General features: G+C 47.4%; 1 protein-coding gene and 2 non-coding genes across 4 annotated transcripts in view; all 3 read right to left on the reverse strand.

Annotated features, from left to right (window-relative positions):
* Nucleotides 1-6,110: 6,110 nt before the first annotated feature.
* Nucleotides 6,111-6,182, reverse strand: Trnap-agg (transfer RNA proline (anticodon AGG)). The gene has a single exon. It is a non-coding gene; the product is annotated as a tRNA-Pro (tRNA).
* Nucleotides 6,183-7,235: 1,053 nt separating this feature from the next.
* Trnap-ugg (transfer RNA proline (anticodon UGG)) lies at nucleotides 7,236-7,307 on the reverse strand. The gene has a single exon. It is a non-coding gene; the product is annotated as a tRNA-Pro (tRNA).
* A 3,959-nt stretch (nucleotides 7,308-11,266) lies between these two features.
* LOC119436708 (pancreatic lipase-related protein 2-like) overlaps nucleotides 11,267-24,304 on the reverse strand; it is a 32,824-nt gene continuing 19,786 nt past the window's right edge. For both annotated transcript variants that reach the window (XM_049659775.1, XM_037703675.2), the window contains 5 exons: nucleotides 22,996-23,133; nucleotides 21,190-21,486; nucleotides 18,601-18,853; nucleotides 15,553-15,747; nucleotides 11,267-13,354 (listed from right to left, as the gene is read on the reverse strand). In XM_049659775.1, coding sequence (XP_049515732.1) covers nucleotides 13,125-13,354; nucleotides 15,553-15,747; nucleotides 18,601-18,853; nucleotides 21,190-21,486; nucleotides 22,996-23,133 — 1,113 coding nt within the window. In that variant the 3' untranslated portion in view covers nucleotides 11,267-13,124. The remainder of the gene's footprint in view (nucleotides 13,355-15,552; nucleotides 15,748-18,600; nucleotides 18,854-21,189; nucleotides 21,487-22,995; nucleotides 23,134-24,304) is intronic.

Consider the following 24,304-nt stretch of genomic DNA (forward strand, 5'->3'; position numbering starts at 1 on the left):
CCGGCTAGCCGTGGACAAGAACGCTAACATCATCTACGCCGGCCTCAAGTATCGCAGTGACCCCGCCCTGCTTTGTGGCGTTATGACGCTCTGCCCGCGTAAGTTATCTGCAGTACATAAGGTAGTTGGCGCCAAGTATGGGAATTGCCAGAGCTATCGGCCTTAGCCGCGTGTCTCGAGTCATAGAGGAGGCACTGCTCGAGTACAGGTAGCGAGGTGAAATACGCGGTACCAAGGAATTTTACACACGACATTGTGCAGAAAAAAAAAAGTACCGGTATTCTTCTATTTGCTTACTCGGTAACAACAAGTGTTCAGATATACGAATGCTGTTGTCATAGATCTTTGTTTTCCAATCTGTGGCCATCGAATGTATTGAAAGCCTCCAGGAAGGTCAGATTGAGTCTATGCTTTCTTTGCCAAAGCGAACACCTGTATATGTATAACGTATACGAAGTTGGCGTTCTCAAGTACACATTGTTTCTGACCAAATGACCCACATAGTGGCTATGGCGTTGCGCTGCTGAGCTCTAGGTCGCTGGGTCGATCCGGCCGCGGGGGCCGCACTTCGATGGAGCTCGCGTACTTACATTTAGGTTCACGTTAAAGAATCCCAGGTGGTCAAAATTAATCCGGAGGTACTGCGGCATGCCTCATAATCAGATCGTGGTTTTAACACGTAAACCTGGATTTTTCTTTATTTTTACCAAATTGAAAGCGGTGAAACAAAATAATGTTTTACCGCGATTGCGACTTTGACTACCTTCATAGGTGAATGTGACGTCAGCACCATTGTTCACGACCTGCAGCACTACTGGCAGCGCACAGGGACGTAATTTTTTCAACATTTCTGGGCTTTCTTTAGAGCTCGGAAAAAAGACTCGCGTAGAAGATTACGAGATGGAAACATGAACTTCATTCGGTGTTTCTGAGATAACTTCTCAAGTGCACGACTTATGCCTTAAAGCGAAGTTAATTTAATTATGAGGTTTTACGTGCCAAAACCAGTTCTGATTATGAGGCACGCCGTAGTGGGGGACTCCGGAAATTTGGACCACCTGGGGTTCTTTAACGTGCACCTAAATCTAAGTACACGGGTGTTTTCGCATTTCGCCCCCATCGAAATGCGGCCGCCGTGGCCGGGATTCGATCCCGCGACCTCGTGCTCAGCAGCCCAACACCATAGCCACTGAGCAACCACGGCGGGTCTTAAAGCGAAGTTATATATATATATATATATATTCAATTAAACGTACCTAATTTACTAACCAATCACTTCAGAAAACAGCATGAGTAACTCAAGACGACTGCGAATTATATATGCCGGAGGTCCGACTTGTCCAAGATGTGCCACCATATTTTTAAAGTTTGGTTCTGGTTACGCGAAACACCCGGTAGATACACCGGGCGTGAATGCGTATTCTGGAAACTTTGTTTTTTTAGGGAGAACTAGTTAGTTAGGTTTCATATTGCGTATTTGATAGGAGAAATGGGGGCTTACGGAAAACTCCTGATGCTGTATCTGTCGGTTATAATGTTTTTTCGCGCTATAACGCCATCTCGCTTCTTTATATTTCAGAGACATCCACTGCACAGAGGCAAAAGCTTTCTGGAGAGCCTTGGTCGAAAGGTTGTGACTTCAACCCAGCGATTGAACCATAGCTTGTTAGATGTCCCAGTGCTATATACAATGAGACAAATAGAAAACTCCTTTACGACAGATGAAACTTTTCATCGCTAATCGCATGGATCATGTTCCAATCGCATGCTCCGGAGGTGTGCAACTGATTTGGAAGCCTAATGAACGTAGAGGAGGAAGCTAGGTGTCATAATTTTATATGGGGTATAGTCGCATTCACAATAAAACGAGTTATCCAACTATCGGTGACTATTTTGTCCCGCTACTTCATTTGCTCACACAGCGAGGTGGAAAATACAGGGCTCTCTGCCTATACCTACCGTTATGAGGTATAGAAAACTTGACAGATTTGTGTGTATTGATGCATATTTGTGAATGGCGCAAAAACACCGTGCGGACGAAAGGAACGGACGCACAGATGTGAACTCCGAACTGAGAGTTTAATCAAAGCACCACACCATCTTTTCTTTCTTTTTTCTTTTTTTTAATGCGAAACATTTCTTGCGAACTGCAGGCACTTTGAATGTATCTATCTGTCGCCGCGGGGCTTGCGGTGCCCATACCAACTTGAGCCGCTGGGTTTACGCTCACGTTCGCGTTACCGGCGTGGTCGCAGTATTGTCGTCATTGGAGCTCCGTAATCCGACTCTCGCCTCTGATTTTCGGGTACTACCTGCGCCGAGCCAGGTGGCGCGCGTAAGAAGATCCGGGCATGTCTGCTGCGGAACACCGGACGGTGGTTGCCTCCGTACGAAAAGCGATTCGAAAGCAAGTTTCCCACCCCGTGCACGCCAAAAGACTCCTGACGCTCAGAAAGAAGCTCTTGGAAGACCGTAGCTTCGCCGACAAGTGCGTCAACTCGGACATTGCGTTCCTCAGAGGTTTACTTGAGCAGCTCGAGGATGACATTCTACATGGGGTACTACTGGGCGCAGAGGAAGGGGGACGTGTTCACAATAATCGAGCAGCTAGGCAAGTTCAAGTTCTTTCTGTCCCTCAGCATGTCTAATGAGCGCCTGCTCGAAGTCACATCGAGAGAGTCAAAGAGCCGGTCGAGGCGCGCCGCCGCAGGGTCGATGCCATAGCCAGCTACCTGCAGAATGCTTCGCATAACTTCGATTCCTACAGTACGTGGGATCTGCATAACTGTTTTTCAATGCAATATAAGGCAAGATCACACGATTCTGGAGTGTGAAAACAAGGCAAGGTCATCACAATGACACTGTCACATCGAAAGAAAGAACCTAGATTAACAGAACCTGCTATCCGCAAGATTTTAAAATGTAATCATATTCACTTTTTTTTTTTTTGCACGGGCGGAGCACCTGCTGTTCCCGATGTTTTTTTTTTTTTTTTTTGCGCCCTGCGTTCTTAGCCAACGTCCACACATACCGACACGCGCCGCATTCATGCTGCGCTTGGTCGCGTTGCATGTTGTTTTTGGCTACGTGCACGAAACACGTGCGTTCTGGTACGCTGATTAGACTAAGGCTAAGGGGCAGGGACATATGTGTAAACCCTTTTACTTAGATGCATGTGGTGCCCCTTCGTCATTTTTCTTTAGTCTGTCATCGCGCCACTTGCTTATATAGCAAACGTGCTTGCATCAAGCACTATACCGGTCTGTTAAATGACGACAGGTGTTTTACAGTGACAGCTGTTACAGGTATACGTTACAGTTTGCAGTCTCGCCGTAACCATCAGTTTTGGTGTCCCAGAAACTCGGCAACGTCAGTTAGTTTTTATTAAGAAGAGAGACAGAGAGAGAAAAAATTGTACTGCACTCATTAGACAGAAGAGATCAGGGCCCGAATTCACAAAAGCTTCTTACGCTAGAATTGTTCGTAAGAAAGAATTTCAGCCAATATGGATGCAAGACATATTATTATCTGAGGTGACCGGTCAATGGCAAAGAGCACTTACGAAAGAAAAGCTTTGTGAATCTGGCCCCAGCAGATGCTTTATTTTTCTTGATATACGCAGAGCGAATAGTCACATTTCGCCTTTCTACCGACGCGAATTGGCTTCTTCAAGACCGTTTAATATATTTTAGGGGCATTCAAAATTTTGAAAGATCGAATACAAATTGAATATTTAGGTGTCAAACCAAAATATTTGATTCCAGATTTCGATTTCTTTGAATGTCCTAGAATGTCAGAATGTCGCGACATGTAGAAACTTTCGAAGAGCGGCTGTGTGGCGGCTGGCGTCTCGTGTCGTCGCTTTCTTTGTAGAGAAAGAGATACAGCGTCGGCGGAGGTCGATGATGGCGCCATACTTTCGAAGAAAGTCAATTCCGTGTATTAATTCACGGGAGCATTCTCGGAGAACAAGGGAGCTGATCCGAAACGTAGAATTTTGAATTTGCACCCGAGAAGTGCACACATGAAGCGGTTTGACGATCATGTCCGCCAGCTGTCCGTACGTGCGTCCCTGTCCTAGGCGTAACGACTTTCTTTAAACGGCTTGACAGTTTTCCGCTGATAATCGAGTAGTCAGCGCCAGTGTCGATTAAGGCAGTAACATTTCGACCGTCGATCAGCACAGGTATGTTCATGGAAAAGTTGTCTCCAGCCTGGGACACCGGCGTCGTCAAGTCTCCGTCGGTCTGAGGTCGCTTTGATTGGAGGTCTTCGGTACGTCGAGTATCAGCGGCCTCGCCTCGAAAGGTCGCTGACGTCAGTTTTTCAGGCGAGTGCTCGGAGAGCGTCCTTGTGACATCCGACCTCCACCTCCGAAATAGGATGGTCGTGGTGATGGCGATCGCAACTGGCGCCTTGATGACGGTGGCGCGCGTTGTCGGGCAATAAAATCTTCAATCTCGGGTGGCCGTTGTCCGAAACGGGATCGGGGTGAATTGACAGGAAACTCCTGGAGTCCAAGGCGGCGGTACTGGCACTCTCGGTATAAATGACCCGCCTCACCACCATGGTAACAGAGCGGTCGCCGGTCGGGCATGTGCCAAATGTACGATTTACGCGCGGATGGCCGAGCCTCTCCAAAATAAGGAACCGCCTGCGCTGACTGAAGCATCGCATACAGGGGGACGGCAGGTAGGGGCGCTGGTGCCGGGATATATGGCCCGAATGCGTCGGCATAAGTCGCACGCTGGTATTCGCCCATGGTAGGAGGTGTCGCCGGCGACGGGGCGGTGCATCTTAAAACGTCAGCGTAGGTTGCGCGTCGAGGTTTACTTGAAGTTGTGAACGCCTGAACTGGTGGAGCGGGTTGAAGTGCTGCTTCGTAACGTGGTGCGCCGAGCGCATGCTGCACTTCGTCACGCACGACGCTAGCGATGAAGTTGGCTGAAGGCTGCTGCGTCAGATGCAGCTGTCGCAGCTCGTCGCGGACTTCCGCTCGGATAATCTCGCGAAGCGACTCGATGTCGGTCGTGAGAGCTCCTAGGCCACTGGTAGCAGAGGAGAGATTCACTTGCCGATCGTATTGGTGCGAGCCCTGGTGCAGGGCCTTCTCCATGGCGACGGCGTCATTGAGAAACTCCGCAATCGTTTTGGGCGGACTACAAACGAGTCCACCAAAAAGCTGCTTTTTCACTCCGCGCATCAAGTGACGCTGCTTCTTGTCTTCCGACATGGTAGTGTCAGCTCGCCTGAAGAGGCGCACCATGTCTTCCACGTACATAGCCACACTCTCGTTGGGTTTCTGAATGCGAGACTGGAGGGCCCATTCTGCTCGTTCTCGGTGATCGGAGCTGGCGTAGGTGTCCAAGAGCCTGCGACAGAACTCACGCCATGTTGTCAGGACGCCTTCGCGGTTCTGGAACCACGTGCGAGCAACATCCAAAAGACAGAACTAAACGTTTTTGAGCTTCGCCTCGTTGGCCCAGCCGTTGAACCCTGCTACGCGCTCGAAGTCCGCCAGCCAGTCTTCCACGTCTTCAAGAACGTCACCATGGAAGGGTCTTGGCACGCACGGTTTTTGCAGCGTGTAAAGAGGAGGTACCGGAGCTGCCGTCGCAGAGTTAGTCGTGGTAGTACCGGATGTAGCATCCGTACCTGCCGACGTTGTCGTTGTCCTCTCAGGTAAAGGCTCAAACTCGGGGGCCAATCCCTGGATTCTCCGGCTGGCGCGGTGTACTGGCGTGAGGTCTGGTAGCGGTCTAGCGTTCCTGCTGCTGGGAGGGGTCTGTTGCATGGGTCGAGAATACCCAGCACCTCCACCAGAAAAATGTCACGTTTAATATACAGGCGACTTCTAAAAGAGGCCGTTATAGTAAGTCCAAGTCGTCGAAGGGGCAGCGCAGCACCGACAAAAGACCAAGGCGCTAGCTCGTGAACTAGACCGTCCTCGTCTTCTTCTGGGAGCAAGTGGCACAAGCGCGTGGCAATATCTTATCTCAATGCAACAAGGATTAAAATTATCTCACTGCCACAAGGAAGAAGTTAAGAAGAAAAAACTAATAAACATTATTAGTCACATCCGGGCTGACAGTGAATGATGTAAAACAAACGGGCTCGTCCGGGATTTGAACCCGGGACCTTTCGCACCCTAAGCGAGAATCATACCCCTAGACCAACGAGCCGACGACTATCGGCTACAGCGACATGTTTACACATTCGTAATGTCTTGGCTCACTGCAACATATATATTTTGTCTTCCTACTGGCATAGATTTTCTTCCACGTTCCAGCCTCTCCCGTCGCCTTCTTGACGTTTCGTGTTTACCGCTGGTTTTTCCTTTTGGTATAGGATAGTATATCGCATGAAGTGACAACTAGAAGACACCTAGACCCGAGTTCCGGAATGTTTCATTGTGTCTTATTGTAAGTTTTGAGACATCCACGCCTTTCTATCTCAAAGGGGCAACATCAATTACACAGATTTTCCTTTTCACCTTTCCCTCATAATGGAATTAGTCGGTAAGATTACAACAGCCAATTCTTTCACGACTACAGACGAAGAAACGCAGCACCTTAGTTGCCACACACAGTGTTTTCTTTATTATTTTTTTTCGCCCTATTATATTCGGCTATCTTTTTTAATTGGCAAACCTAATATTGGCAAAGTTCCTCGGGATTTTTATGCGAATTTGCTGGGCGCCACCATGTTGATCACGTGGTGACGTGCCCATTATAATGCCCAATATACATGAGGCTCCCCGGTGCGGCTCCGCAAAACTCGTTTCAGCGGATATCATTGACAGTGACTGAGTGGACGACACGAAGCTTTCGCACAGCTTCAGATGACATGTAAGTGCATTCGGAACTCATTACGCCTCGTCCAAACGCTGCGAGCAGCGTATACGATGCTAGAAATTAAGCGGGGCTAGAAATGCATTCCAAGCCGTCCAAATTTTCCTCTTCTGAATTAAATCAGGATCAATGTACTTTGCTCTCCATTTTTTATTTGAAAATAACTTTGAAGGAGCGGTTGGTCATATTTATGACTCAGTAACATTCCCCGGTGCTGTCAGTATCTGATTATTTTCTGCCTAATCGCTCGAAGGTGTGCTCAGTTGCGGTAGTCTTGTTCTTGCCGTGCACCAAGGAAGAAGGAAAAATGAAGAAGATAAGTAAAAAAAAAAAACGAATAAGCATTGTTCAGCACATCCGGGCTGTCAGCGAAAAAAAAAAAAAGGGCTCGTCCGGGATTTGAACCCGGGACCTCTCGCACCCAAAGCGAGAATCATACCCCTAGACCAACGAGCCGACGGCTCCTGGTGTCACCGACATGTTTACAGATTCATAATATATTAGCTCACTGCAACAAGGAAGAAGATAAGCAGAAAAAAAAATTCAGTGCCATTCCACTCTGTGAAGGTGGATGACCAGCGGAGCGGTAAATATGGTGATAAACTATATTGATTTAATTAAAGACACATACCGCGTGACTTGTCATTTTCTACCGTCTTTACTATTTTGTCACTACGGTGACAAAATGTGGTCGCTGTGGCCGCTGTAGTAGACGGCCATGAGTTCCGTAACGACGCTGGAAAGGTTCTTCGCGAACGTCAAGTCTATGCAGGACCGATGACGTGTGGTAGGCCCACCAATGTTTGCATAGCACTGAATGCCGAACCTTTGCAACAGAAACGACAAGAAGCACTTTCCGTCTCGCCGAGACAGGTCTACGTTCAAATCCCCCGCATTTACGATGGGAGTGGAGTCGGTAGGGGTGATCCAACCAAAGGCGTCAATAATAAAGTATCCGGTGTGCATTCGCGCGGACTTTTCTCCTCTGATAGTACATATACATGCGGCCTGAGAATCTGTGATTATTGTCAGTGGATCGTTGCGCTCCATGCCTTCTCTTGTAGCTAAGTCAATGGCTTGGGAAACCGAAGCACAGGCCGTGATTTTACCTTTTCGGTTTACGACAACTGCCACCATATTCTTTGCGTTGGCCGGGTATGGTGAAGCATCCGTGAATCTTGCAGTGTCCAACATCTTCGTTGTTTTGTCTATGTACTCTGCTCTAGCCTTTCTCCTTCCTGCGTGTTATGTCGGATCCATGTTTTGTGGTATTGGTGATACCGCATACAAATTTATGATCTGGCAGGGTGGTGTCTTTGGTGTTTTGGTTTACTTGTATGCATTCTCTAAGGCCGACTCTACGAAGAAGAGCTCTGCCGTCTGGCGTTTGCGCCAATCGGCTCGTCTGCGCTATGAGTTGGGCCTCAGCCAGCTCGTCGAATGTATTGTGGAGGCCGAGGGCTAGAAGCTTCTCATTTGAAGTGTTGCCTGGCAGCCTCAGGGCTGTCTTATATGCCATCCTTATTATTTGATCAGCCTTTTCTTTTTCCTCCCTATTCATGGCAAGGTAAGGTAGGGAGTATATTAGTCTGCTAATGACCAGGCTTTTCACCAGTCTGAAGGTGTCTTGTTCCCCCATCCCTGTCCAATTATGAGCCACACGGGCTATCATCCGGTTAATCTGTTGCGTTGTTTTTCTGATCGTGTTTAAAGTGTGGATACATCTGTGGGACGACAGAAACTTGCTCACTTTAGGAATACTGGGATGTGAGCATCGTTTTATATTAATTGCGATAACGGCTGTTCATTATTCGAAAACTATTCGAAAAGTATTCGATATTCAATTCGATTCGCTTGTGACACTATTTGATTGGTATTCGATTCGGTCTAAGAAATCACTATTCGTACACCCTTACAGATAATGCATCGTGCAGCGAGTTCGGCTTCGAAAGTTGTGTAACTCGGAGCGCAAACTCACAAAGCACAGCGCAACTACCATCATTGAGCGGAGGAGCGGATCTATAGAATTGACAGGTAAAGCAAGCATCGTCGCTTTGTACAAAGCTCGTCCGGGAAATCTCTACCATGCTGCGGCTATAGGCGAATATTTGCTCCGGGTACCCGGCGTATGTCATATACTTACTTGATTGTTTCCTGGTATGTGGCACATTTTCTCGCATCACTATGCCCGATGATTTTATTGTTAATTTTTCACCACTGATCAGGATATAGACGAGCTGCGCCTGCTTTCTCACTGCTCGAAAGTTTTTGTCATACATAACGGCATGAACTGTACACCACAAACCCTGAAGTGTGTGTATAAATTGCAGCAAAGGCATGATAGCCTCAGATGTTAGTGCGACATGTGGTGTTATTGCGACATGACGGCGATCGGTGCTGAGTGTTGGCTACATTCAATGCTTTTCAGGGATCTTTGCATGATCCTTCTCTATAGCTAGTTGTGGATTAAGTTGCTTTGCATGCGCCTTTTTTGCAGCCCGTGTGAAAATTTTATAAGCGTTGGATTGCCTGTTCGAAATTTATTGTGCTTGCTTCGGGCAGATGCGGACCTTGCATGCTCTGCATACGACTGTTTTTTTTATAGCAGGTTTACTAGACTATTTCCCTATTAAAGCACCTATATTAAGAAAATATGCTTAATTTACAAATGTATGCTACAGGGAAAAAATTCTCTTGCTTTATCTGGGAAATCGAATTAGGAGTGCAGCATTATGTCGTTATATTTACTGTGTTATACTGTTAAACAAAGGACAAAATAAAAGAAACTGACATATTGCACGCATGTGCGTCAATTTCTATTATTTTGTCCTTTATGTAACAGTTTAGCGTACTAAACAGAACTATGTCATAGCATCTAGCCCTAGTCGACGCCTTATTAGCATTATGATCTTCTAGTTTCGTTTTTTTTTTGTGTGGTTCACTACATAGCTTTCTCTGTTTTAGTTTCCGTCGTTTCTATTGAATAGCCAAAGTGATTCAATAGAAGCCATGGTGCAGCCTCATCTAAAGTTTAATTCGGAAACATCTGTTTATTCTTTATACTCTAGAGCCCCTATTGGCTGGCTGCTGACACTAGAAGCGCTGGGTGTAAATGATAAAGACGATCGCACGAACAGCTGCAAAATTCGTGCTTTGCAAACCATCTCTCTTTTCAAGGACATCTCGTTTCACTGGTCAATGTTGAAATTGGCAAATCGTGGCCAACAGTGACAAGGCCTAACTAATGACCTTCAGTCGTATACGGTAAGATTACACTTTCAGTAAAAATATAAAAAAAATTGACATCTACCTGACTGTAGCAGAATGCTACAAAGGAAATCCTATCGACGTGCTTCGTTGCCTTCTACTACAGTCATGTTGCTGGCAATGTTTTTCTTACCCTAAACTTACGCCACCTTACGGATTTCTGCGGAACTTACTTTAATAATTTATTTGTTGAAGCTTCCAGCACTTGTAGTTGTCGATTGCTTCGGCCTTGTACCGCCTCTTGCTGACCTCCCGGTAGGCTCAGATGGTAGAGCAACCGCCCCGAAAATGCTTTGGTTCCGTGTTTGAACCCCGAACCAGGACGCATTTTTTCCTCATATGCGATGTTTGCTCTTCGAGGACACCGAAATGGGCCCCATTGTACCATACTACTAGTCAGGATTTTTTCTTGCTTTAAAGTAGTCCTGAAACAAAAACTTTGTGTTCGATTTTTTTTCTCTTAAATTAAGTCCAGTGTGGTTTCGGACGTGCGCCAGACGAATATTCACGTATTGTAACAACGCAAGAATACAATACACAAAGACGAAGGTCACGGGACAAGCACTGGCGGCACACGGTGTCCGTTGGACTTGGCACGCATTTGGAACTGGTCGCATTAATAGGTAGCGTAATTATTAATTTGTTGCGCTCATAGCGTAATTGCTAGGTAGACAGCTACACAATAAAGAAATAAAAACAAGACAGAAGCTTTGTCAGTACCTTTTTAAGCTTCCTCCACGTTGTGGATTTCCGCAGAGCTTACTTGAACAATTTCAGTTAGTATGATCACAATTCCTTTATTGTTACCACACAGTTTACAGATATACGAGCCTGGCATGTACAGCCTGAAAATCACTTGAGGGGCAGTGCCTGGCAGTGTGAGGGACAGATGCTTTCTATATTACAGTACCATGTTGTATAGTTTAAGCCACAAAGCATGTTCTGGTTAATTGCACATATTGAAAAACAAGAATTTTGCGTCTTTACAATTGTTTAATGAAAATGATTGAGCCCACAAGTCACTAAGGATTTTGGGCACATAGTGCGCGCGGCAATACGCGTACGCACACGTGGCAATACGAAGCGATGACATGGATGAATTGCAACACGAACATACAAACGATAGAATTCTTTTGGCCACAAAAGAATTCATCAATCACAATTTATTTATTCCTAAAAGAAGAACATGACGTGACAGTAAGCGAACATATTCTTTTCGAAATTGAGGATACTTAATGCATAACAGACCATAAAGTTCTCTTCAAAGTAGAATCCAGCTTATCGTGCCAGTACACGCACCATATATAAAAACAAGCAATACTCGTAATATAGAACATTATAACTCATTGCGTGAACCATAAATTTCCTAAGTGGACAAAATGCTTTGAGTACAAGACGAAGGCGGATGCTATCATAATTCAAATGGTTTGAACCAAATTATGAACTTTCTTTTTCTCGTCGAAACGTATTGAATAGGCGAGACGGTGCAATTACTTCATTGTGAAGAGGAGAGGAACTGCGGGATTTCGGAATCGGTTTTAACTATGACATATGATTACTTAAAAATGCCAGTTGGTTGCGAGACCTTCTCACAATTTCTGTTTCTGTGAGGCACACGTATACATAGTACGCCCAGCTCCAACCCTTCACTGGCGTAAATCCTCCAACTAGAGTGGTGCGCTTCTTATTAGGAAATGCATTCCGATAGCGTGTTTGATGGCGATGCAGTAAATTCGCACGTAATGCTTACACCTACCTCTAGAAGATGTGGAACAGGTCGACAACGTTTAAAGCTTTAGGCTTATTTGTGTTTTTTTAAAGCATTGCTGACGGTGACGATGTCGGCCTCAATCATTACATTTCACTTTCTTTCTAGTCACATTGCTTCCACGACATATACTTTCTATGGAATAGTTCACCTGAATGTAATCCGAGTTATTTTCACATATATTTGTATGCATATTCATCCCCCTACCCCTGCTTGTGCAATACCCCTTATTAATGTATTTAAGCGCAAAATAAACAAATTATAAGGTGTTACTGGGCTACTTTTGCTTTCCTTCGAGGAAGCCTAGCTACATCGGTGCAAGCAGCGCTTGTGACTCGACCATCCATGCGTGTGATCCCTTCGTTACGTTGCGAAGCCGAGCTGTGTTCGAACCTTCTCGCACAATGTTGTCGGCCTTTCAGATAAAGTGCGATCGAATGGCTTAACTGTGGGAGCAAGCTAGCACTTTTATTTCTTGCGAATTACGAATACATACGCGCAGGTCATCGAAGATTTGTTGACCAAGTAAACAAGTTCATTTTTTTTTACTGCCCATCGGGTCGTTCTTCTCAAGGTTAGGAAAGCACGAAAGGAAAAAAAAAAAAAGACGACAGAAGAACAGAGGACGAGCCCTTTTACGTGTTTTGTCGTCTTTGTCCCTTAACTCGCGCTTTGGTAACCACGAATTCACACCAACTCGCCCAAATTGTCATTTTGTGAGGTCATTCTTCTATTCTTACCGTATTAACGAGAAACCAGTCACTCTTCTACGCCGCTTCTTTTTTTTATTTCAGTTATTCATGAGCTTAGTACAGTCGACATAACACGAGTAATTAATGGACGCTCACACACACAGGGCTTGGTGTACACGCGCATGCCGAAGATCTCTTCCATTTACCTGGCGTGGAGGATCCACTTCAAGGCACTTGATTTTCCGGCTTAATTACTCGCTGCTGCAGCTTCGCTGCCCCTGCTTTGCGCGCACGCTAACTTTTCGCTCCGTGCGATTTCAGTTCAGGGCCCTCGCTGCACTCGAGGGACAAGGGTATAAAGGAGAAGCTTTGGCTTTGTCCGGTTTGAGACGTCGCGACAAGAGTCACCGCAAGCGACGACGGTCGTGCTGGCATTGAACTGCTCTGAAAGTCTGGACAGTGCAGGCAGATTGAAGAGGGCTCGACTACGCAGTCCCGAGCATCGGCGCTTCCGTGCTGGAGAAAAGACGACGACGAATGAGAGCTCTATGCCTTGCAGTATTCGGACTTCTCGTTGGTGGTGAGCAGCTGGACGCCCCTCCCAGGAGCCCTGTCGCTGAAGTAACCCATGAGGCCTTGCGGCCCGCGCGACTGGCACTTGTTCTGCTCCAGTGCCCGGTAGCCTCCGTCGCACGGGATGGACACGAAGCGGCACCGCTTGTTGCGGAGGGACTCGAGGAAGTAGGCAGTAGCCCGGAAGTGATCGCATGGCAGATCTGCGTGCAACCAGAGAACAAGACCGGTGAACTTGAACGTCCAAGTTCTGGCTGGACAGATCGGCCGTCACGCAACCAATTACAGCTATTGTCGTCGGCAGGGCGTGTACTGTAGAGTATGCCTTTGATCAGTATACGGTATATGTGGCCGTGGCTGGAAAACTCATAATCTAGATATTAGAGTATATTGTGGCTATTAGCTGACACACGTTGAGCACTAAGGCATGGCTCCCCAGATGCACTTTTCGAGGCTGTCGAATATTCTCTTTCACCTTTCTCTGTTGCATTTTTCCACGTGGATAACCTGAGCTGCGTCATGCATGGTTAGTGAACTGCTGTTCACTAACTGTTCAGAATATACTTTGCTGGTGTAAGCTAAATTTCTATAAAAAGCAAAAATAAAAACAAGATAAGAAAACAAGATGATGTGCAGCATGGTAACGATTATTTTCTATCCTTACTTATATTTCACATTTCGTGCACAACAAATGACTGTCGAACAATTTTTGAGGCACAAAACAGCTGAATTGCTGAGTGCAGGTGCCATGGATTCATCTCTTCAAGGTAGCCCGCTTGCTAGCCAATCAAGTGCTTTGTAAATGTTTCTATGTAGGATGGCATAGTTTTTTTTATTTGAATGTTTTTCTGCGCCACTTTATGTCTCAAATGTACCAAAGCTCCATCACTTTGTTTTCTTCTTCATTCATTTCATCTTCTCTCAACTGAAACAGCAGATAAAAAGGCAGAATTTCTACCTACACACTTTAGCAGCTAGAGCCAGAAACGCACATTGTTTTCAAGAACTTTACAACAAAAAACTATTGCGAATGCATCTAGAGTAAGAGAAAATTTGTTGGAACGCTTGTAACAGTTTCATTCACTTTGATTGCCATGACCGCCAAGAAAGCAAGAGACAGATTTAGGAAGGGCACCCAAATAATGGTAATGACTGATCTCCTTAGCAGTGGCATAACAGCTATTTCTCGAGTGAGGGGGGGGCGGGCAAATCGCAATCCATGTGATCCCCCCCTCTCTCTCTCTCTCTCTCTATATATATATATATATATATATATATATATATATATACATGGTGTCCCAACTATCATGCACCAAGATTTAAAAATATGCAAATGCCGCGTAGCTGGACAGAACCAGGTGGTGTTGTTTGCCGTCGCTTGGAGATACTCAGATTATTTTTGCATCCCGCCTAATTACATAATTAATCTTAATTATTTGATCAGCTTCTCAAATATTATAATTGATTAAAAGTGTCACTGAGAGAATTGCAGAGCAACATGAAAAGCTCCCGATACAGCTTTCTGTTGCTGAGTACGTGCCGTGTAAAAGTGTTTTTCCGAGCGTGAAAGATGCCCGCGAATACAAGTAAAGTGCCTCGAGCGGCCAGTCGCGCGGCAAGAGTCTGGAAAACGCTTAAGCTTCGCCTTTAAGAGTGGAACGCGATAACATTCAAAGATTCCTGACTGTTTGTCAGGCTTCCCGGCAACTGCAGCTTTCTTTCTTCTGCACCTTCGCCTCGTCGCGCGGCTGCCGACACCGGGTTTTCTGCAACACGGGGCCCTTAACGCTATCGCGTTAATATTGCGTGTATTGGCGGGCTTCTTCCACGCTTGGAAAAAATACTTATATGTAGCGCTCACCGATGACGCAGGAAGCGCCGGCAGTCATGTGCTCCGAGTATCGCGTTTCAATCGCCAAGCACTGTACTGTCAACTTGGGCCGCTGAGCTATAGCGGCCCAAGTTGAGTCTACTCTCGATTTTTATTGTGAGAGATCGGCCGACGTCCAACCAAAGTGGGTTAAGTAGCTAAAAGAAAAAAAAAAAGAGCTATCGCTGCAAAAAGTAAGAAAAAAAAAAAAACACCAAGGTTTCGACCATACGAGAGCCGCTGCCACGTTAGAATTTTTTTTGGAGTCTGCACTTTGACGTTAAACCCGTCAATTTTCGCAAAACAACTTTAAATACTTTCAAATGACACGCGTACGAACTTTCTCTTGTACAAAATGTCCACCTGTACTTAATTGGTATACGTATGGAGTATGGACAAAAGAGGAGGTAAGGGGGCGAGTGGTGAATTCCGGACGTCACGAATGTTGAAATGTTCGCGGCAGGTATTTTCGGCTCACGTTGAACTGCTGTCGCAGCCATGCCCCTACACCGAGAAGACCGCGACACTCACCGAGTGGCTTGCACCCTGGTTGCTTCTTGCCGCCGTTGGGGTAGAAGTCGACGTGGCCGACTTGCCGGTCGATGCCCAGTTCGCCCACCACTATAGCCTTGCCGCCGCTTGTGTGGATCGCGTCGACGTAGCGGGCGTCCTTTTCGGAGAGGCACACGGTTGTGTTGTCGAACAGCGGTCCGGCCGTATCCAGAGCTGCGTAAGGAGCGTTGCCATCGCGACGCACGTTAGTGACTGCAGCGGCCGAGAAACGTAACGGCCCGTACAAAGCGTTTAAGACAGAGAGAGAAACAAACACACACACATTAGGCGGTGGTTTTTGCTCGATGTTAAGAGGAAATGGATTGAAGTCTAAAGTGTCGTTTCCTTCTTTTATTGGGGAGTTTTCGATTAGGGGGACGCAAGCGTTGGGGCCCCCTAACTCTTGGGGCGGCGGTACTGCGCAATTTGCAGAGGGGTCTGCACATGCGCAGTACGGCGGCCCCATGAGCTAGGGGGCCCCAACGCTTGCTTCCCCCTAACCTAAAACTCTCTATTAGCGAATGACGACAACGAAGTACTGGGGAAGAATACTTAAATGGGGGACGTTTAGAGGCAACAAAAAAAAATACACTGTACACACACGGTGATGCATTGAAGATGCAGCGGATCTTGCTCTCGTCTTTTGCCCCTCTTCGCCCCGTCTTTTAGAGCGCAACTCTTAGGCGCCCCTTCCTGCGACGAGCGTCGGCGTCCGTCGGCGTCCCTCGTAACCGAGCGAACGAGCACAGCGAAGGATGTAAGAGCGAACGCGGAGCGCAGCGGGCATGAAAGACACCGATAGCGAGGAGAGAACGAGAAAGAAAGCGGAGGAGTAAGGGGCAACGGTACCATGAGGCGGAAAGTGCAGGAGGAGGGTATGACGAAAGCGTGAGAACGGGCTCTGCGGCGACGATGGCTACGAGATGGTGCCAGAGTAGCGCGCGTCGTCTGTTCACCGATGACGTCACCAATACTATATATGGAAACAAAGTGTTGGATGAGCGAAGGTCTGTCTGCGGCGGCTGCTGTGTATCGCTCCCACGCGTCACATACGCGCTGCCTCTCGCGATCTCCCGATTAGCGAGGAAGTCGCGCCACACTTCGCTCCGTTTGCAACGTGTCGCCCGGGACAGATTGTCCGCGCCAGCCAAGATATCGCGAAATGAAAACAAGTATAGAGCTGCGGTCAAATTTCGCTTTAGGGAGTATCTTAATCGTCGGTGAATGTTTTTTTTCTGTTCTTTTTTTAGAACGCAGCTCTTAGGCGCCCGTTCCTGCGACGAGCATCGGAGTTCTCGGCGTAACCGAGTGAACGAGCACAGCGAAAGATAAGAGCGAACGCGGCGCACAGCGGGAGATGAAAAAAAGTTGTCGCAGTTTCACCTGAAAGGCGAAGCATCAATTGCGATAGCAAATTTGTAGAGAGGTATACGGAGTAATGATATTAGCTTTATCAGCTGTATAAACTTGGACATGCAGCAGCACCGGCAACACGCAGAACTGTTGTAGACGCCGTCGGCGTTTTGCCCGCGTTCGCTCAAAATGCGTGCGGCGTTGGTGACTGTTGCCGGAGCCTCTGATATAAATGGGCACTTGGTGCCGCAGCTAAACGTCGCCTCCCTTCCCTCCCCCTCTCCCCCTCCCCCACGGCCTCTCGCGCGTCGGAAGAAGGCGCGTTTGCTCTACATATATGGTGATTGTAAAGGAGGAAAGAGCCGCCTACTTCTGCAGCCCTTAAGGGAGCACAGCGCAGAACGCGCGTTTGTTCTCCGCCGTGCGTTCACTCCCCGTGAAAGCGCGCATCCCTCGCGCCCTTTCACTCGCACTTACAGCGTTCGGCGCGCGGCGACGATTTCATCTCCATTGACGTCATACGGAACCTCACGGCGACGGCGACGGCAGAAATCTGCTTTTGAGTGTTCATATAATTGCTATCGCAATAAAAGCGGCGAGAGCGAAGAGGCGGGAGGAGGAAAGCGGAGAGCCGGCGGAGGCCAGGCATGCGGCCAGCGCGGAAACAAAGCGCTGGCATGGGCTTCGGACCCACTGCGCATGCGCTACTTTGCCTGTGGCGCCGCCGCCGCTAGAGAATGCGCTCCGCGCGAACCACGCGTCTCCGTGTTCACGCTTTTTTTCTGAACAATAAGCAACGCAACCGGTGGAAGTGCTTCGTCGCCCGCTGCTGCTAAATGAACTGCCCGAGCACGGAGAGGCTAAGTGCCGCCGCCAAGAGACCCTATCGCTCAGAATCGAATTATTTGCCACAATATACCGCGAATTCAAAAGCCTAAACAGTTGCGCGAAAAATTCGCATTAGGGAATATCGTAATCTTCGGCGAATTCTTTTTCTTTTTCGCGTTGCCTCAGCGCACTTCGCTGTCTGGCGATACAGTATACGAGTGGCGAACGTCGGAGCCCTGCCAGGCGATGCGGAAACGCTCACTCGTGTCGCGCGACTACAAAAAGAAAAAAAAAAAGAAAGAAAATTGGCTGAGGTTTAACTCTAGGAAACCTAGTTATCAAAGCGAGAGGTCTGTTTGGCTTGGTTTTGCAGACTATGCACGCAGTGTTTCATTAATGCACGCTTCCGCGCTTGGTAAACTTCTCTATAACGTGCTAATCTGGCCTCCATTTGCTCCTGTGTTTCAGCAGCCTACTTTGCCTTTGCTTGAAATTTCGCAGCCTGCCGTCTAGCTATATCTACTCAATGATTGGATTCAGCCTGTCGCTTGCGCTGAAGCGCAGGCACAGACGGCACAGCCGGCGCGCCATCCATGGCGAGACCGAGCGACCAAGCGCCGGCGAAGCAGCCGTTAAACCCTTGCCTAGTCACGTGGTACCGTAGCGGCGAGGATCCGACCGAGCGTAGCTGCGACGCCTCTCCGCAGTGGATCACGTGGCGTGACGTCACACCTGCCACACTTGCGCTCCAGCAGCTCAAGGTCATTGCGACGCGATGAATGACCTTGCGAAACATGGCGTAGTAGAGCGTTCGCTTAAAAAAAGAAGAAAAAAAGAAAACAATACCGCTAATGCGTGGGATGAGCGTCCCGGTGCTGTTCTTGAAGTGTCTGCCGAAGAAGCCGGAGATCTGGGCTCCCAGGCTGAAACCCACGATATGCACCTGGTCCGGGGTGAGCGTGTCGCGGTGCGTCTCGATGAGTCGCTGCACGAGCAGCGATGCCTCGCGGCCCACAAGCGCCGTGTTGCCCGACGCCTTGATGTAGCTGAGCTGCTGCGCGCCACCGCTCCAGTCGATGACGATCACGTTGCAGTCCTCCTGCAAATGGGCTACGTGAGGGGTGCGTCGCGATTTCGCAGTGACGCCATTGCGACGCGAGCATACATATAACGAAGAGATCCCTTTCCTCGATCAATCTCACACTTCGTCCTTGGCGAGCAGCTTCTGACTTGACCAGCTGCGCTTTCTTAGGCCAATCCGACAAATTAGAGGAATGCCGTTATTGCATAACCCTTCGGACGTCATCACCGCTGCTGTGGGCGTTCCAGGTTCTGCCAGACGACGCGCATTTACGCACTCTGTGGGATATTTTACGTTTTTGGCCTGCGGCGTGGCGCACGTGCGAAGGATTGTTTAGTATTCTCTGTATTCACCGATTTCAGCTTGCGCGGCGCAGCCTCTTGCACAAGGTGGGAGGGAGTAGTGGGCTAAATAACGCGCAGAAGAGAAGAATGAAAATGATACGAAGGCAAGGAGGTTAACCTGGACAGTATCCGGGTTGTTAAACAGGGGTGGGAGGGACGGGGTGCAGAATGGTACGAGGAAGGGAAAACAATAGACACGACATAAGTTAAGACTTATAGTAAACGTCTGTGACCAAGGAACGACACCGCACCCAATCGAGAAAACGCACGCACAGGCAAAACAAGGAAAAAGAAAAGTAAAGAGAGGTAGAAAAATAAATACATTAGCAGCTTATTTAAAGGTTTTTGAATATGAGCCGACCTCGTCGGCTCATTTAAGTACAGGTCATCTGAACGTCCCAATGCGACAGGGAGTAGTCTTTTCTATAGTTTAATCTGGGCGAACAGTGGTAGGAAAGATTGCAAGTGCTGCCTCTGTAACCGCACAGTTCGCAGACAACAGTATCGGCAATTTCGGTGAGGACGCAATGGGCGCCCGTAAAAGCTTTACGATGGCAGATAAAAGCACAAATGGAAGGCTTGAGCGGTTCCATTCTTGTATGGATGCCAGTGCCAAAAATAGAGCTGGATAGTCTAGGCAGCACTGGCTGTTGGTCTTGTTGGTACCCTTGAATGAACGTGGTGAGCGTAAACAAGGCGGCGCAGAACGCGCACAGGAAGGTGTGCACAGTCTTGTTTTTTGTGCTCCTTTTTGTTTTGCACTGAGCGTGCTCACCAAGTTGGATGGGTGCAGAGTAAACATCGGGAATAGCAAATAGACGACCCTTACCGGAAGTGGAGGCTTGGTATGTTACAAAATGAAGGGAATGATACAGACGAATGAACTTGATAACTTTAGAATTTGGTCTTGTCGGTTGCACATAATTTGATCTGAACAGCGCCGAGCAGGACGAGAACGAAATAAGGCATTCACGTTACGCTGACTTCCAACTACTATTTTAGTTCAAAATCAGCGCACATATTAAGAGGACAGATAAACATAAAATAATTAGAGAAAGAAAGGCAAATGTTTTATCGTGCCCCTCCTGGCATTTCTATAATAATTCTTTGCTGGAAAGTGCGAGTGACCTCATATAACAACGCCTGACGTAACCGACCCACATATTTCAAGAGCTTTCGAAATTTTCGTAATCAGCTGTTTATGAAATCCGGGCGAGAATGGCACTGGGACAGCAGTGAGAACCAATCGTGCGTAATTCTCTTCTGAGGTTTACTTCATGTTCATTCAGCCTTTAACACGGCGTCCTGTTTGTGCAACATAACACTTTCCACACTACAGTGAACTATGATGTCGGCACCTCTTGAACACTCATGTTGCCTGGGTGCGTCATGCGTTTTATCACTTAACTGGCGTATCCAGCAAAGAGTTGATGGCCACAGCCATCACAGCGCATTGAAAAGTGATTAATCACATTTCAACGCATTGTGATGACTGCCAATTTTCGGAAATTGAGTCGATGGTCCACGCAGACAACCCTGACGTGCATGCATTACTTCAATGAAATATCAATTGAAGGCCACCTATATCATTATCGTTCTTTTTTGTTTTGTTTTGGTTTAGCTAGGTTGAATGTATGAGCTAAGGCAACCGCACCAAGTAACCCAATTTTCTTCCTTGTCAATTAAGATAGGAAGCCTTGCCTTTTCTGATCAAAAAGATTCTCCGAAGGTGCGGTATCCACGGTTTAAATTCGTGGCGAAACTGGTGTGCTGCCCGCATTTTATATATTATATAGAAAAAAAAAAAGAGTGTTTAGCAGTCACCACTATCCTCTCTCTCTGTCCTTTTTACTTCCCCACCGCTATCCGCCCACTGCTAATCGCTGTTCAGGTTGTCAGCAAATCGCGCTAGACAGTTACAGTGCGGTCAGGAGTAACTTCCCACCCTACCTCTTAGTTTATTTTTAATAATCAACCAATTACTATACCAGTACACGTGGGTGCACATACCAGGTCCAGGAATGCGTCCTTGATGTCCTGCATCCAGCTGGCCTTGCCGTTCTCGAGGAAGCCGTGCACGATGAGCTTGAGTGGCTTGCGCTGCTCGAACTGGGCGAGGCGGCCGAGCCTCTTGCTGGGCCGGTAGTCGAGCTTGACGGGCGAGCGCCGGTTGGAGCGCGAGTAAAGCAGGAATTTGGTGTCCACAGACTTCGGATCGCTGGGGAACGAGGTCGGGTGTGTGAACCTGTCCCGGTTGGTGAAGCAGCCCACGTACTCGTAGCACACCTGGTCTTTCTCGCCGTCGAACTGCGATGGATAATCGCGCCATTCATTGAAAAAATTGTGTCCTTTCTTCTTTGCTCTATCCCCCTCTGCTATCCTCTCTCCCCGCCATTTTACTGCCACCGGAAATGCGCCGCGCAGCAACAAAATAAAGGGGGGGATAGAGAGAGGGGTCACAGCGTAAATGTAACTTAGGCCCTCGGCTCCGATATGGGAGAAGGCAATGAAGGAATGATTTGTTTGTGGACCACGGTCGAGTCAATGGAAGAGAGGGTCTGCAGCAGGGAGGATAACTCGCCTCCGTTGTTCACCGTTGCCTCGCAAGATTTTATTTGCTTCTATCTAGAATATTACAGACATTCTTAAAAAAGAGGAAAAAAAAGACTCCATATTTTCGTCAACAAAAGATCGATATGGAAGACAAAATTGAGTGGTGAGAAACGCTCACACACACACACACAAAAAAGTTTAAGTGAGACAGGTGTTGCAACACGAAATGAATATACATTCGCTAAAACAGTTCTAATTGAATAAAGGACCGCAATTTATAGGCTCAAAAATGGCAGAATGCGAGAAAAACAAAAGTGCTGCGCGTTCGAAGAATACAGGTCTCATAATATGATTAGCTTGCACGCATTACGCCGTGCAAGCTAAGTTCTAATCACTAAATGGAAAGTTCACACGGTGCGCATGCATACCTTGTAAACTGGCGCAATGACAGAGGCTTTCTGATGCCATTGCGCAGGTACCAGAAAATAATAGCAGTGAAATCCCAAGCATAATCCTGCACATAATAGTGACCTAATATCCAAAGCAATGTTTGAATTAGTTTAAATGAAAAGTTGTGAGTTTCAGGGAACATATCGCTTTGCGCAATTGCCTGCAGACGATCTTTGCCACTTTGCAAGACTGAGGAGTATATTGCCAAAGTGGGGCATAAAATTTACACCTTATGCTGAGTTGTATATGGGTAAATACAACAACGTCCACAGTTCTAAGAGTTCATGATGCCATATTTAGGAAAGGCAACATTTCTTGCCATTTTCCTTTACTATATACTTGTTCTGTGTTCAAAATTACGCGGTAGTGTGCTGTCACATAACGTTGAATGTTCCACGTCATTTCTTTTTTTTTTGGAACAGGTCGTTCGCACGAGAAAGCATAAAATGTATAACCATAAACCATTTGTTTTCTTGCCTCCGGTAGCAGCACTGTATTTGGAGGGGCCTTTCGCACTGGAGTCTCCTCTGCAGTCTGTTTGTTTGTGCTTTCTTTGCATCTTTTACCGGTTTTCGTGGTTGGTCGGTGGTCGGACGCGGCAAGGAAGACGTCGTTCGTTTGTTCGTTCAGACTATTCCATTCGCTTACATTGAAAATCATTGTCAGTAGTATCGGTACAATTTTTTTTTTATTTAGAGAGAGCTCTCGTTCGCTCTACCAGCAACAGACTGGTGCAGGAAACGCTCACAGAAGTGCGTAAGCACATCAGCGAGCTCTAAAAACCAGACTGCGGGCCTTTTGTTTGAAACTCACCTTGGGCAGTAGCTTCTCGGCAAATTTCCCTGGAACAACTGAGTCGAAAACTTTACCCGTGGAGTCCAGGTAGCGGGCAGCGTCGCCAATTGGCGAACTCGTAGACAGTTGGGGGTTCGATTGCACGCCGGGTCGGAACTGCAGGCAGGCGATGTGCAACAATGCCATTAGAGAGCGATTTCGCGGATGATCACTGGCTTATATAGTGTAGTTTCTCTGTATAATCCGTGCGAAAGAAAAGGAAAGTGTAAATCTGCAAGAAAAATCCTTTTTCTTTTTTTCGTAGGCGACTGCGTGATTACCAGCATGTACTATTCCTAATCATTATAAGTCGCGATTTCTTCTTTGTTACTGGAGCGGAAAAGCGTATTAATGCGATTAGCATTCTTTGGTAACTATACCCACTTTGCGGTATGTCTGTATATAACCTCTTTCACCCAGTGACCCAAGTTTTCGACTAGCTTGGGCCACTAGGTATTTGCTGGCTACTGCTTTGCCTTGCCGAGCAGACAACATGGGTCAATGGGTTTGTGCCCGAATAGGCGACTTGCTGCTGGCTGCCATGTGGCCTAGTAGGCAACTTGGGTTTACGTTTTACTGGATACGTGCCCGAACAGGCACCTTCGGCACTGCGTGTGTGATAAGGGTGTGTGCCCATTCTGGACCAATCGCTCCAGAATGGATGTGCCAAGGTGGCCCAAGGATTATGTAGCTTTGAATACATTAAAGCGATAGCACCCCGTCTACATCAGACACCTCCTCGTCGAGCGCGGCCGCTTAATGGAGAGCCATCGCAACGAAGCTGCAGCCAGGATGCTGCGATACTACGAAGTTTCAACTGGAATTGGGGTTGGTAGCGAGTTTGCCACTTCGTGTGCCTGCGGTGGCAATACGCTGTGTCGCTATATAATGATGTAATGCTAATCGCATTAACGTCGACATTCATCGTGAGATGGGTTCTGCCAGATATTTTTTTTTTTGCAGTGAATGGGAAACAGTTTTGTATTTGCTTATTGAACATGCTTATAACATCCGGGTTGTGAGTGTAACTTTTTGGAAGCTTCATCCGGTTAGGTTCCTGCTGGTCATAGGGTTATACGCGTCTTATACTCGTAAACTGACACTATACTCGTACTTCGATACTCGTAAACTGATCCGAAGTCAGTTTACGAGTACAACGAATACGAAGAGCAGCAGTGAAGCAATGACCGAGACGCTGCCACAAGCACACGCCGTAAGCGAGCTGGGCTCGATAGGGCAGCACACCGGCAGCAGAGCATACCCCCCCCCCCCCCCCCCCCCCTTCCGT

This window comes from Dermacentor silvarum, chromosome 1 (assembly GCF_013339745.2).
Source record: "Dermacentor silvarum isolate Dsil-2018 chromosome 1, BIME_Dsil_1.4, whole genome shotgun sequence".
Classification (NCBI taxonomy): domain Eukaryota; kingdom Metazoa; phylum Arthropoda; class Arachnida; order Ixodida; family Ixodidae; genus Dermacentor; species Dermacentor silvarum.